Source organism: Topomyia yanbarensis, chromosome 3 (assembly GCF_030247195.1).
Source record: "Topomyia yanbarensis strain Yona2022 chromosome 3, ASM3024719v1, whole genome shotgun sequence".
In the NCBI taxonomy this organism is placed as follows: Eukaryota; Metazoa; Arthropoda; class Insecta; order Diptera; family Culicidae; genus Topomyia; species Topomyia yanbarensis.
Genome location: NC_080672.1, coordinates 157,756,656 through 157,771,471, shown reverse-complemented (window position 1 = coordinate 157,771,471; position 14,816 = coordinate 157,756,656). Strand labels below are relative to the sequence as shown.

Sequence of the window (14,816 nt, the reverse complement as noted above, 5' to 3'; positions counted from 1 at the left end):
TGTAATTGATGAACCGTGCAACAGATTGATGTCAAGTGCGGCCAATGTCATATATACAGGTGTGGCGAAGATGGCACTTTGGTAAATTCGTAAGATGAATCTTACATGAGTGGAGTGATCACAGTATAAATCGACTTGCTTTCGTCATACCGGTCGTTCCGGTCTGCCACACCTATATATATACAGCATTGAAGTGCGGCAACAACCGAAAAAATAAATTGAGAACTGTCAGTCCGTTAGATAGGTAGAAACCAGGGTAGATTCTTATAGTAATTTAATTCTAAAATTACTGTTAGCTTATTTATTCTGTCAAATAGTTTAGTTTTTTTTGCAGTAGTTCAGTTGTGCTCTTTTCCCGCGGTGCATTAATTTCTATTCTGCTTCTGGATGCTGTCGGGGATCAATAAAACACTCGGTAAATGTACTCTTCGTCAAATCTCGCTGGAGGTCTCAAAGAGGACCGTTGTCGCAGGTTCCTGGACTCTCCTTCAAGTGGTACTGGATCGGCAGTAGTGGCTTCTTGTGTGTACTGTGCTTGCTTTTCGGAGTCAACTGTTTCATAAGACAGTCCGCCAGATTGGTTCAAAACCGGAGTTGGTGCTAGTTTTACATCTTGTACGTTCCTAGCGTACTGAATTCCCGATCTGCTCATTAGGACGACCTTTGCTCCATCCCTGGCTACAACTTCAAACCGATCCGATGAAAAGGTGGGGTCAGTTTTATTCTTTTTCTTGTGCGCCAGTAAAACGGTATCGCCAATGTCTATTTTGCTATCCTTAGCGCCGCGCACCCGGTCAGCATATTGCTTGGATGCAAGTTTCGTTTCGGTATCCCGCTCATAAATAGTTGTGCGATCAAGTTTGCTGGAATCGCAGTAATTAAATGATTTCGTAAGACCAGGAAAATTCCCTTTGTACTTCCATCCAACCATAAGTTCAAAAGGGGTAACCAGTAGTCGGGAATGCGGAATTAGTGTGTTATGCCGGTGCACGTATTGTTGCAATGCTAGGCGCCAGTTTGATCCGTCCAATTTCGACGCAGACAAGGCTTTGATGATACCTGAATTTTGTCTTTCCACGGCTCCGTTGCTCTGAGGACTGAGTGGTACAGATTTTCGTACCTTAACACCTCTGTCTTCCCAGTATTTGACGAATCCAGAACTCTGGAATGGAGGTCCATTGTCGCTCTGTATGACTGACGGGTATCCCCACATTCTGAAAACTTCGTTTAGAGCTGAATTTGTAGATACAGTATCAATTGTCTTCATTTCTACTACATACAGGTAGCGCGAATACGTATCAATTACTACCAAAAACTCTCCGGTTCCAAAGGTAGGTACTGCGAGAAAATCTACTTGCAACATTTGCCATGGGCCTTCGGGTAATTCTCGAGAGCAGAGAGGCAACGGTGGGTTACGTCTTGAAAGTTGAACACAGGTATTGCAATCTTTCATGAAGCGAGTTATCTCTGTGGACATCCTGGGCCACCAGAAGTACTCACGCATTACTCGCTTCATTGCCACTTCTCCGATATGTCCACCATGTGCAGACTCGAGGGCTTTTCTTCGCAGAGTGTTTGGTAGTATCACTCTGTCGTCTTTGAAGACCATAGAGCCTAGAGAGCGTAGATTAGGTTTCTGTGCCTCATACGGACGCAGATCAGCAGGCCATTTGTTCGACATTAATGCTTCTCTAACGGATAGTAATTCGCTGTCATTTTCAGATGCCATTTCTATCTCATTCCAAGTGATAACCATGTTACCTGAATCTAAGGAATAAAGGTAGTGACTTTCTTTATCCTCTTCGAATGGGACCGACTCTTGTGTTGCTAAAATGAGTCGTGACAAAGCATCAGCAATATTTTTATTTCCGGGTACTCTCTTGATTTCATAGTCGTATGGCTGCAATCTAAGTGCCCAACTTTCTGCCCGTGAAATTGCACGTTTGCCCAAACGATGATTCGCGTCGAAAATATATTGTATCGCTTCTGCATCCGTGCGAATAGTGAAAGTCCTGGTTAATAAGTAGTAGGAAAATCTTTCTACACCCCAGACAACTGCAAGAGCTTCTTTCTGAGTCTGAGGGTATCGTTTTTCCGAAAGAGACAATGATTTGGACGCGCAGGCTATAACCCTTGGAAGGCCCATTTCGTTAATTTGAGTAAGTACCGCTCCCAAACCAACAGGCGAGGCATCTACGAATAGTTCTATGCGGTCGGTCACGTTGTAGTATCCGAGCCTTTTTATGGAAGTTGAAATTTCGTTTTTGAGCTGGCTGAATTCTTCGTTTTCTTTGTCAGTCCAGTAAAATGTTTCGGAGTTCGCGAGATTTCGTAGGTGTTCAGATTTCGTTGCTCGATGGACAATAAATCTGTCCACAAAAGTGATTAACCCCAGAAAACTTTTCACTTCAGCGGTGCAATTTGGTTGCCTAAAATTTTTAATCGCTTGGGCTTTTTCTTCCTCAATTTGCCAACCGTCAGGAGTGAGTTGAAAACCAATGAATCTTACCGACTGACTTCCAAAAACGCACTTGTCTTTGTTTAGTCTGACATTATGGTTAGCAAGACATGCGAGTACATTTGCCAGATTTTCATCGTGTTCTTCTTTTGTGCCACCAAATATCAAGCAATCATCCAAATAATTTATACATCCCTTGCAACCAGCCAGAATGGTTCTTTGTAGTGTCTCCTGAAATATATCAGGGGCATTGCATAGGCCAAAGGGAAGCCTGACGCACCGAAACATACCGAATTCGGTAAAAAAGTTTGTGAGGTGTCGCGATTCTTGATGCAATTCTATATGAAAAAATGCATTCGAAAGGTCGATTGTAGAGAACCACTTGGCTCCATCAAGCTCAGCCACTATCTTCTCCAGTGTAGGTATCGGAAACGGCGTTCGTTGTATATAGCGATTTGGTCCACGCAAGTCGATGACTAGACGAATGTCATCTTTACCTTTTGGTACAACTAACATCGACGAACAGAACGAAGTATCCATTCCATCTACTACTCTTTCGATAATGTCCGCTGATACAAGATTCTGCAGCCTTTTTTCGACTAAAGGTTTAACAGCCAGCGGAATATTAGTGAACACAGTCCTGCATGGCGGTTTCGATGTATCATAGTAGATTTTGACTGGTGGGACGTTGAACTTGGGAAATATTCCGTCGAAAGCAACCGTTGCAATTTCACCTGGGTACAATTCATCGAAAGCATGCTCCGCTAGAGGTTGAAGGGGAACTTGTAGACCCAGCATCAGTATACTATATCGTGAAGCTGTTGGCCTCCCTAGTAAAGCACGAGCTTCCTTGACTACATAGAACTTCTCGATATAGGTTGGTCTGTCCCTGGATACATAGAGGGGAGCATGGAAAGTTGCCAAAACATTTATGTGTCCTTCTGTTGCATATGCCTTTAGAGATTTATCCGACTTGAATTGAATGTTTAATAATCCTCTTTTGTAATTAATGTCCGCAGTTAGATCCTTGAACATAGCTTCCGTACAAGTATTCACTTGTGCTCCGGAATCAATCATGAAAATACATTGCATGCCAGATACAGTTGCAGTGATGATAGCGTCATCTCTCTTAATGACCTGGTCATTGTTGCTAGGGTCTGTGATCTGGGCAATATTCCAGATTGAAATCTTTCCAACTGTATTAGGTAAGACATTGAAACCGTCACTGGTTTTGCAAGTAGGGTTGTGTAATGTCGCCAAATTTCGTTCGGATTTCGGACGCATCTGCAGAAAAACGTGAAACACAATTGATCAGTTATTTTCTATATTTTTTTGGTTATCAATCAATTTAGAAACCGTACATAGAGTTGATTTTTTTTAATTCTTTTTTTTTTAGGTATTGTTAGGCTATTATATAGTAATGAAGGAGTAAAAAATGTTTATTCAGTGGATTCACTTACTGGTTGAATAGATTCCGTGTCGTCTTTCACTTCATCTATTAGTGCTATCTTCCGAGGAGTATTTTCCAATGGCTCTGCTGTTGGTCGTTTAATACCTGGACCATTACTACGTGAACGACACGCTCGTTGAATATGACCATTAATCCCACAATAGTTACACTTTTTGTCTCTGTGACTGCAGTCATGTGCTGCATGATATATGCTATTACAACGCCAGCATTTTTCATTTCGTGATGGGTGCAAAGAAGTGCCACCAGCAGTGTAGTACTGTCTACCCCTTGGAGCTCGAAATCCACCTCTAAGTGGCCTGTTACCGTAGTTTTGAAAATTGCGCTGTGGATTAAAGTTGAATGGGCGGTTCGCGGACTTTGAAAATGATGCACTAACGGATGCGACGACTGCGTGTCCTGGGTTTGCATACTTGTTTCGAACAAACTCCTCATTTAGCTTAATTGCCTCGATCTCGCGCACTTTGTCGACGAGGTCTGTAAAACATTGTTTGCGGCTCAACATTTTCAGTGATGCTGTCCGTACTTCACAGTTTGTAGCATGTTCGGCAATTGTTGCAACAATTTGCTCAAATTCTTTTGACCCCTCGAACTCACACAGTCGAGCTACTGATCCGACCCGTGTTATGTACGATAAATCGGATTCATCTGGCTTCTGGTTCAACAATGCTAGCTTCCGTCTCATGAGCATAACGTCGGATCCAGATCCAAAATAGGACTTTAGCCTGGATATTGCATTTGCGAATGGAAAATCATTAACATTGGGGTCTTCTTCCACCGATCTTGTGTTCCTGAATATTTCAAGAAGTCTCGCGCCGGACTTAACCTTGAAGATCATAAACTTGGTAACTTCGTCCTCTATTCCAGCTAACGTCATAGAGTCCACCAAAAGATCTTTCCATGCTTCAAAAGACTGACGATGGATTTCACCATCTTCATCCGGCTTACATTCGGGGATGTTGATGGAAGAAATGGAAAGCTGGTTAATTGATGTGTAGAACCTGGATTCTTCCAAGTTCGATGCACCTGGTGCCCTACGGGTGCTAGAAAAGCGATTGTCTCTCTCGAAATCGGATCTGCTGGCATCCCTTTCCGTTAGACCAGCTATTAGCTCCTCGTTCATTCTTCTGCTTTGTTCAAGTTCCTCCATTAGTTGTGTGCTTCTTGCCTTCTCTGCCGCTAGTTCGCGAGATAATTGTTCCGTTTTGTCAACCTCCTGCTGTTTCTGCGACAGCACTTGTTGTGTCCTCCCCGGCACTAGATTTTCTGTTTCACCCCGTATGGGTGGTATGTTCGCAATATTAACTGACGACGCACGTGTCAAGTCTTTCATCCGGTAGCATTTATTTTGTTTATTACTGATCTGCAGTGTCATATCTAAAAAATAGGATTTTTTTAGTTTTCCGTATCATTTTTGCTCGTGCATAATTGGATTTCGTGTTAAGATCGTTTCACTCATACACCGACTCTAGTAAAAAAAATATTTAAAAAAACGCCATTTCGTTCAATTCTTTTTTTTTTGCTGAGACCGCATCGCTCATGCACAGATTAATTGTGTTAAAGTCCGCTTCGCTCTAACACATTTATTTGTTTATTTTTAATGAGACCGCTTCGCTCATTTTTGTACTGAGACAGCTTCGCTCAAGCACTTCTTTTGTATTGAGACCGCTTAGGTCGAACTGGATTCAAACAACCAAATTACTGAAGTATTAGGTCTTTTTTTCTTTTTGTTTGCTGATTTCTCTTTCTTTGTCATTTGTTTTGTATATCGAAGCAATTCTATGTTCAATATACGCAGTTATTAAATGGGCTTTGATTTGGCACTCTACTTACCTACAGGCTCCGCCATGTCGTATCCAAATTTCACAACGATGGTACAAAACTTCCTATCGTCTCAAAAGTCGTACACAGAATGAGAGTCAGAATTCCGTACTTCCTGTTCGAGCAAGCGATCACTTTGCGTTCTTCTTCCTGCTAAAACGCATCGATCATTTCGTTTCGTAATTGCGCGTTTGCGTTTGAATACATGGTTGCCAGTTATATTTAGTAACAACACGCATGCTCTGTAGAATGATTTCTCAAATGATGGAAATAGAACGAATTTGCCATAAAGGTTTCTTCGTTATCACAACTTGTCATTTGCTGTAAATAATTGGTAACTATAACATTTCTACGGCACTACAATTATTACTAAAAATGTGCAAAGAAAATAAATATTTTACATTAAGTAGTATAGTCCTACGTCTACAGCTCGTGCAACCCCATAGGGCTGCCCCTTGTAGTTTTTAATTTGTAGATTAAAACACAAAGTGTGTTTCTGTTTTACAGATTTAGCGTCAAGTCAGCGCTAATTTATTCCGTAAATAAGTTAGTGTCGGTTTCTGATGAGACGAAATCAAAACGCACCAATGACTTTGTTATGTTATATTGTGTCTTTTTTATTCAGAAAGATTTTTTTCCTCCAGCATTTTCGACGTAATTGGTTCTGAAAGTTGAAAGATCCGAAAACCTTTACATTTTCGACAAGACTTGTTAAGGAAACTAAAAAAAATGTATTAAAGAGCATGCTGTTGGCAGTTGAAGAGCAAAAGCTTTTGACATTTTAAATGTATACATGGGGTCCGCCGATATGTCAAAATGGATTTTTTTTTTCAACTTTTTGAGAATGAGTTTTATATCGAAGGGGAAGTTATGGGCAGTTGAAAATAAACGGTTTTAGACATTCTCAATGTGCAGGGGGTCCGTCGATGTCAAAATGGATTTTTTAACTGTTCGAGATCTTACACAAAGCAAAAAAGATTAATATGTTTTGAAAGCTCATGTTCAATTCGTATACCTACTTTCCACCAGAGTACATACATTTCACAACCATGATGTAAGTTTCATTTTGGCGACGCAATACTTTCACCCAATTTTATTGGTTGAAAAAATCTATTTATTCGAACGTAGGTTGTTGAACAATCTCGAAAGCTACTGTTTAAAGTACGTCAGACTCCACTAAGTGCCAGCATCATCCACTTGACACACATCTTATCCCGCTGGTTATGGCTGCCAGTTGATCACCGTTAGTGCTGCAAGCTTCTACTATTTCACACAAGATTACCAACTGTTGATTTTGCTTCCCTTCATCTAGAGGTGCTTGGTTATTAGTAGGGCGGTTCATTGTGTAGCAGGTTTTGCGCCCATTGCAATAGTGTCTACAACAAAACGTCTACCTGGAAACGAACAAAGCTCCTTGGAACAATAATAAATCATCGCGATTGGCAAACTGGAGAATCGCTAGATTCTCATAACCTTTCCTAAATGTGTGTTATGAACCATTGATCACCCTAATACTAACTCCGAGTGAGCTGCTTACGCACCGGATGGCGAACCATGTTTGTGCAATAACTTTTGCCTCCGTCGTCATCGTGTTGTCTCTCCAGCAGCCAATGGAGGCGGTTGCTTGTGTACATGTGAGATCCTTCAGCCCCAACACGCTGATCTATCCGACAGTGGCATAAACAAACGAATCACATGAAACATGTTGTTGAAGGAAGAATCCAACAGCGCTTAGCAAGCGAATAATTTGAGCAAATACATATTCCATTGAAGAATGATACCAATTAAGACAATTATTCAAAACACACTTCGGTATGTAAATTAATATGCCATTAATACTTTTTGTTTCTCTTTTACCTTTCCGTCGCCTATGAAATGAAGTGACACTTGAAAGGCACTTGGACTGGGGCTCATCGAAAGTTGGATGGTGTAACCGACCAGCCTTCGGTCAGAACAAGCAGAGAATTGGGGTCTAAGCAAGATGAGTGTTCATTTTTGAGAGGACATATTAGCATTTTGTCAGGCTCGAGGGTTTTCAGCCCTTCAAATATATCGGGATGTGAACGAGTACATACTTATATCAGCGCTAGCCACCATTTAGCTCAATCCGGATCCATAGTTGGTAACAGGGTATAAAATGAACAATTAAAATTCAATGGTGCTTTTCGCTGACAGGAATAAATCTCGTTATCAGCTTGAAAGGTGATCGTTTGAATAATTCAGAAGTTGATTTATCGAAGGATGGGTATAAGGTCAGCAGTATCTATGCAGGCAGCAAACCTTTCCCAGTCCATCGGACCAGGAGTAGTCTCCCGGGGGAGGCAATAAAATCTGGCACGCGCGTCTGAAATGGGATCGATTCGTTTGGGAGTTTTACTTATATTATCTGTATTCGGCACGGTTCTGGTTCTGTCCTGCTCAAAGAACGAAATTAACAAATGCTCGGCAAGTTGAGTTTACGACATGGCGGTCGATGTAATAAAACCCCTGCTGACGCAGTAATATATCTCCAGCATTTACCCATTTCCTCGTCTCGTAAAAGACGAAGCACACGTTTCCAGCAGTCATGGCCTTCTTAATATTCATCTACCTGAGCAATGAGTATTTGTCATCACAGTCTTGAGCGTCAAGATTGGCTTTAGGCCTGATTTTTTATCTCTGTTGAGCCAATTTTAATGACATGGTACTGGATAAGCTGCGTGTGGGCGTGTCAAATTGTCATGACACAAACCACCTTGGGAAATGCAATGTAAATCCACATGACATCAAAATATGAAATTGTTGAAACAGTCGAGGAATTGATTCTCCTTCATTGTTTGGTACTGAGCAAAATCTGAGATATATACTGATGCTTTAAGGGATTACATAACTGTAGAATACGAAAAAATAGGCATATTTCAGGAATTTTTCTAGGCGCAATAAAGAGGTGTCATTGTCAAATGTAATTACTAGTTATGAAGTATAAAAATATTATTATAAGTAACTTTGCAGCAAGATGGTGCACAGTGGTCCGAAATTGAAAAAAACGTGGAATAAATTAATAACTCCTCGTGGTTACGTTTTAGAAGTATAGTATTTCCGGCAAAGTTGATGCTTAGTATTTAGGCCTTTATGTGGTTGCATCAAAGTAGTTCGTTACTCAGCCGCTAGGGCGGCGCTCTATCTAACATTGTAATGAAGCACGATAGAAGGATGGTGTATTCGAAGAAGTTTTAGGCACTGCTATTCTGAGCAACTCTTCCGAAGGTACTAACAATACAGGTCTTAAAGGTTTTGAGATAGGGTTGGAGAGTTTGGTCACACAGAAAATTCCCACATAAATTGGCATGATGTCTAAATTATGTAATACGTATTAATATGGGTGCAACATTATTTGGATTTGCAGGTCTGGATCACTTATGACCAATCAAAATCTCTTTGACGACATTGGCCACCTATGACAGTTCTTAATGCCCCCGAGAACTCGCCAAGTTTCTTAACTAATCTATTTCCCAGCAAATTCTTGATCGATTTTTTACAAACTTGATTTCAAAGATACAGTAATCCTATTAACTGCTATTGAATTTCATTCGGTTCTGACTTTTGGTTCGAAAATTACCCATATAAACCGTTACAATCGTAATACGCAGAGGTTCAAATTTATCGAATTGGACATCAAATTACTTCAATTTGTAGGTTTAGATCCATGATGGCTAGTCAAGATTTTTTTTAAATATATTTTTCAATTTAATATTACCTACCGTGGCTGTTTTTTGTTTCACAAAATTTTTGAACTCGAATATTGATTTCTTTTCTTGTACATAGTTATCATGTCATGTGTATTAAAATGTAATATATATACATTTAAAATGTACTTAGGATTTTTTCGATATTTAGATTTTTTGAGAAATGGCGCTCATTTTAGTAAAAAAAACGCTGAAAATGTAATAAAAATCGATACCAAATTGATAAATAAAATTATAATAAAATAAAATCCTACGTACATCGCTGAAGAAATCAATTTTGAATATACTGTAAGAATTTCAAAACGACCAAAAATCATTGGTTCGAGTTACGTTTACGCTCAAAATGTGATTACGAGAAAAACGCAGTTAAAGTTTACAATACCCTCGGGGTATAAATAAGAGGCGTTCCAGCAGAATCGAAAATTTGAATATTCAGCAATCATTGAAGCCTGCGGTTTATTGGTATATCATTTTCTAGGGACTTGTACATTTTAGCCCAATAAAAATCGATTTTTTAAAACTCTACAGTGGCGTAACCCCTTAAGAGAACTGCTCAAATATTAGGATAAACTCATTAATGTAATTTCAAGTCCGAATATTCAATTTTTCCCTTATCATGCCTTACTCCAACACAGCTGTTATTGAAACATCCCCTTGTCGATGGATGAGTTCAAATATTTTAGACACCTACCAGTAGTATAGCATTAGCATGGGAAATCAGTGTTCTCTTGAACAAATAAGAAAATATGATTTCTGCCTATAACTACAACCACTGCTCCGATATCCGGAAATTGCGCGTGTTGTCAGATGGACCGACTGGTTGGACCCGAGGATGAGCATTCTATATAGGGTTTGTCGTGGTGCGGAAGCGGGCGGTAAATGCGGTAAATGGATATAACGCACCACAGCCCTAAAAAAAATTCAAGATCACCCCGCAACAACGCGGCTATACCGTTAAAATACATATGACCAACTGGGTGGCCATATTTAGTTTTGATAGTCCTATATTGTTTAAGTCATATCTGTATTATTATGTGCCCTTAAACACGTGTTGAATTGAAATAAAGATAAATTAATATATTTTCGATAAAGAAATTCAGATTCTGTTTAACAAAAAACTTGTTATGAAAGAAATTTATTACCTCCAAACCAAGCTGGTTCCTACCTGGGACGGGACGTACAAAGTAAAAAATGTAACTGTCACCGTGAACTGGCAATGACCGGTCATTGTGAACCGGGCCTTTCTTGACGATTTTCATTTTCTTGGAATGGACAATGCCTGGGTAGTATCGTAATATCCTGGCTGTATACAAGGTGTATTTAGAAAACATATTTAACATGTTGCTTAGATGCATGTAGATGCACAAACAAATATGCAAAATGCACCGAAGGCACGTGCAATTTAATTATTCTACTCAACAGTTATGGTTGTTGTTTTACACAGTTCAGACAAATGATAACATAATTCATGTCATTTTCGAGCTCTTTTATTTTCGGCACAAATCAATACCAATACCGGCAGAAATCTATGCCGCAACGGCACAACACTATCATCGGCATTTACTTGAAATTATTTTGCAAGCGGATTTTTCCCTGCAATAACATCAATATCGGGAGGGAAAAAGAAGACCGTCTTCGCATGTCCCGTCCCAGGGTCCTACCTCATAATTGTTAAAATCATGTAGCTTTTTATAGTTAATAATAAAGACTTGATTCATGAACATTACATAACGATTTTCTGCATTTAGTATATTTCATTGTTTCAAGCTAATAACATATTCAAAAATATCTACCAATTTCTACCTTTATTGTTGGCAATGAAGATAAATTTCCAATGCATACGAATAGGCAATTATTTTCGGTACTCAGGGTAGCACCGGCTTTTAATAGAAGGGTTAATGAATGTTTTATTGGTGAATATTTTATCACATAAAAAGGAAATATACAGCACCGTGTCATAACGTACGTCATAGCATCCGAAAAGGGATGTGCGTCACAATGTCCCGGATTTTGTAACGCACATTTATTTTAGGATCTTATGTGACGCAACACCCTTCTGACGTTGTGACATCGGATGTTATGATACGGTGCCGAAGTATACACTAAGCATTAAATATAATAGTTCTACTGTGATTCCAACACACTATCTGTCGCATGAAAATGATCTGTTCGTCAAACAAACAAACAAAATCATATTTTTATCGCAAGATTTGTAAAATGTTGTAGCGGTGCACATTTGTCTGAAATTATTTTCAAACATTATGTTGAAGGCCATACGCTACCAAACTAAACAAAGAAGAATTCTTGCCGTCAATTTTTGTGTGATTTCTATCAATTTAACGAAAAAAAACCTGTTTTAAATTACCTAGTGGTTGCGATTGTGCCTTTCTCGTTTATCCAAACTTTGATTCAATATTCAATATAATTGTGGTGCTGTTTATTACATTCTTATTATACTTAGTTGGTATCCCACGACTACAACGAAAGTCGACGCAGACATACTGTAAACAAAGAAGTAACTTTTTTAGCTTAATCGTCATAAGCCAGGGTGACCATATCAAGCGAGTAAAAAACCAGGACAGTTCAAAGGGAACTACCTCCATCCATCACCTCTTAAGCGCTTGTGCCTTCTCCCCAGATTTTCGACAGCTAGAAAGTTCTAGGTTCTGGCAGGCAGAGCTACGGCAGTAAAAAATTTCTGCGGTCAGGCAGACATATCTCAGCCAAAAAGTCTTTCATGAAAATTCGATCACCGAGCTCTTTTCTTCGGATTTGCACACACACAGTTTTTACTTCATAGCCATCAGCGAAGGCTACATGATGTTGTTGGGAAAATCGGCAAATCATGAATTTAGCGGATGAAACCAAATCATCTGTGTAGGACGGTCCCAAGTACCTCCATACGCTATTCCTGATTTAAAAATAAGTACCTGGCAATCTCTACTGACAATCATTAAATCACGATCTGAAATTTAGGATCGATAAAGCTGCAAAAACTACCGTTGATTACAATTTTTCCATTTTATCACTTGTTATATGAAAAACATTGGATCGGTTGGTGTAAATAATATCAGTTTGAGCACGACCTTCCATAATCCCTGTTATGTAGGATGCTAAACTCGGCAGGTTAATCGCCGTTCAGCGTCCAAGCGTGAAGCCATGTTAATCGTGGATTAGGTACTGTTTCCATTGACCCTGAATTGGTTCCTCAATCACCAGCTAGAGAGAGCACTTAGGACCGATTTCTTCACCCTCGCTTAACTTTTAAACCAGGTTCACCAGTGCGTTTAAACCTGACTTAAGCATAAAACGAGGGTGAAGAAATCGGACCTTAATGAAATTATTCCACGATAGTTAATGATGTTCCGTCATTTCCTATTTCATGGATTAGAAAAGTATTCGCTTATTTTCAGTAAGACGAAAAAATGCCACTGGAAAGAGCTCAAGCAGAAGCAAAGTCAAATTTCGATTTGTCTTCTCAGAAACATCAAAAGGAATTCTTCGGGTTCCGGATAGAAAGACGATTTAGGCCAGGAAGAAGCTATGGTAATCATTGTTTCATCGCCATTGATAGCGGAACTGGAACCAGTTCGGTTTGTTTCGGCTGTCAAGTTTCCGTGTAAACGGACTGCAGATCATTAATATGTTATGTGCAGACGAACGGCTTGCTCTTTTCCTTTTCAATTTTCACGTAAGAGAAGAAAGTTGCGAGATTAAAAAAGTCTGCGATCTGAACCAGACGAAATAACGCGAAGACTTAGTAAAGAAAACTATTTTGGGCTTACATGGCAAAAACCAGGACAAATCAAGCGTTTTCCCCGACTTCCCAGGACACCAGGACAGTCATTGAAAAACCAGAGCATGTCCTGGGAAACCAGGACGTATGGTCACCCTACATAAGCTCAACATTTTGGAAGGCTGAGCGAATGAATTTGGAAAAGATGTGTGGAGTATATGTCAGAAATCCTTCATTTTATTTCGGTATACACTTTACGCAGGTTTGGGGGTGGTCTAAAGGGGGGAGGGAGGTGATGAAGGATGAAGGTGTAAGCATAAGGGGGTGAGAGGGTGGTCGAAACAATACTCAACTGCATATTTTGCCTTCCATTTGAGACTTGGTTTGACAAAATCGGGTCAGTCATGACAGAAGAACCGATGTGACTTTAATTGTGGAATATTCCCGGAATTCGGATCTTCCGGAATTGTCAATGTTGGACAATATATTTCAAGACAGTTTGAATGGCAATCAGTGATCTAGACCTAGGAATCAAAGTAATTTGGTGATCATTTCAATAGTTTTTAGCCTCTGAAGTATTACGATTGTAACGGTTTATATGGGAAATTCCAGTGTAACCTCACTAACCAACCTGTAACTCCGGAACCAAGAGTCAGAACCGAATGAAATTCATCAGAAGTCAATGAAATTACTGTATATTTCATTTGAAATCAAGTTTGTAAAAATTGTTCAAGAATTCGCAAGGGAATAGGTGTGATACCTAGGTGAGGACCCCAAGGAACTTGGCGAGTTCCCTGGGGTCCTCAAAAACCGTCATAGGGAGCCAATGCGGTCAAAGCTACTATGATTGGCGATTAGTGGTCTAGACCCGCTAATTCAAGTAACGTTGCACCCTTTTTAACCCTAGAACGTTGCACTTGCGTTTTCCACCCTATAACGATGCACTGGGGTACAAACGTACCCCACGCGTTTGATCGCAATTTTCGCAGGCAAAATGCAAACAAAAGAAATGTATAATACATCATTTTCTTCGTTTCCTAATTGCGAAAAAAACTGTGTAAGTGAAAGTACGGAATTATTGCATCAATGATACATAAATTGGTTTAAACCAAAAAAGTAAAAACATAGCGGTTTTGACTTTTTTCACAAATATTACTATAACTATGTGAATTTTCAACCGATTTGAAAAAAATGAAATGATTCTGAAAGTGGAAAGAATGGTCTAGAAACAGTATAAAATGGAATTTCGATATTTTTGAAAAAGTGCAGTTGGAAGAGTGAAAGTTTAAAAATCGGGGCATGGAAAATACCACGAAATGGGGTGGAAATTGAAATGAAAAAAATATTTCTGATCAATAGTACCTTGGTAACACGTAGCGTTACTCTTACAGCAGTTACTATGCGCAAATTATACTTGCGAGCCATTGTTTTGAAAAACTATAAAAATAAACAAACAATAAAAATCAATAAATTAAATTAATTGAATAAATGATTAAGTAAAACAACCAGTATATAAACTGGTATTGTCACAAGTCACATTTCCACTGACAGCACGAATCTTCACGAAACACTAACGGCTAACTGGGGTACAAATGTACCCCACGCCAA

General features: G+C 39.4%; 1 protein-coding gene across 1 annotated transcript; it reads right to left on the bottom strand.

The window, feature by feature from the left end:
* Positions 1-400: 400 nt before the first annotated feature.
* On the bottom strand, positions 401-6,086 carry LOC131687334 (uncharacterized). Its single transcript, XM_058971412.1, has 3 exons — positions 5,760-6,086; positions 3,919-5,303; positions 401-3,742 (listed from the first exon to the last, which is right to left on the bottom strand). Exons 1-3 carry the CDS (start codon positions 5,773-5,775, stop codon positions 401-403), a joined length of 4,743 nt encoding a protein of 1,580 aa, XP_058827395.1. The 5' UTR covers positions 5,776-6,086.
* Positions 6,087-14,816: the final 8,730 nt, after the last annotated feature.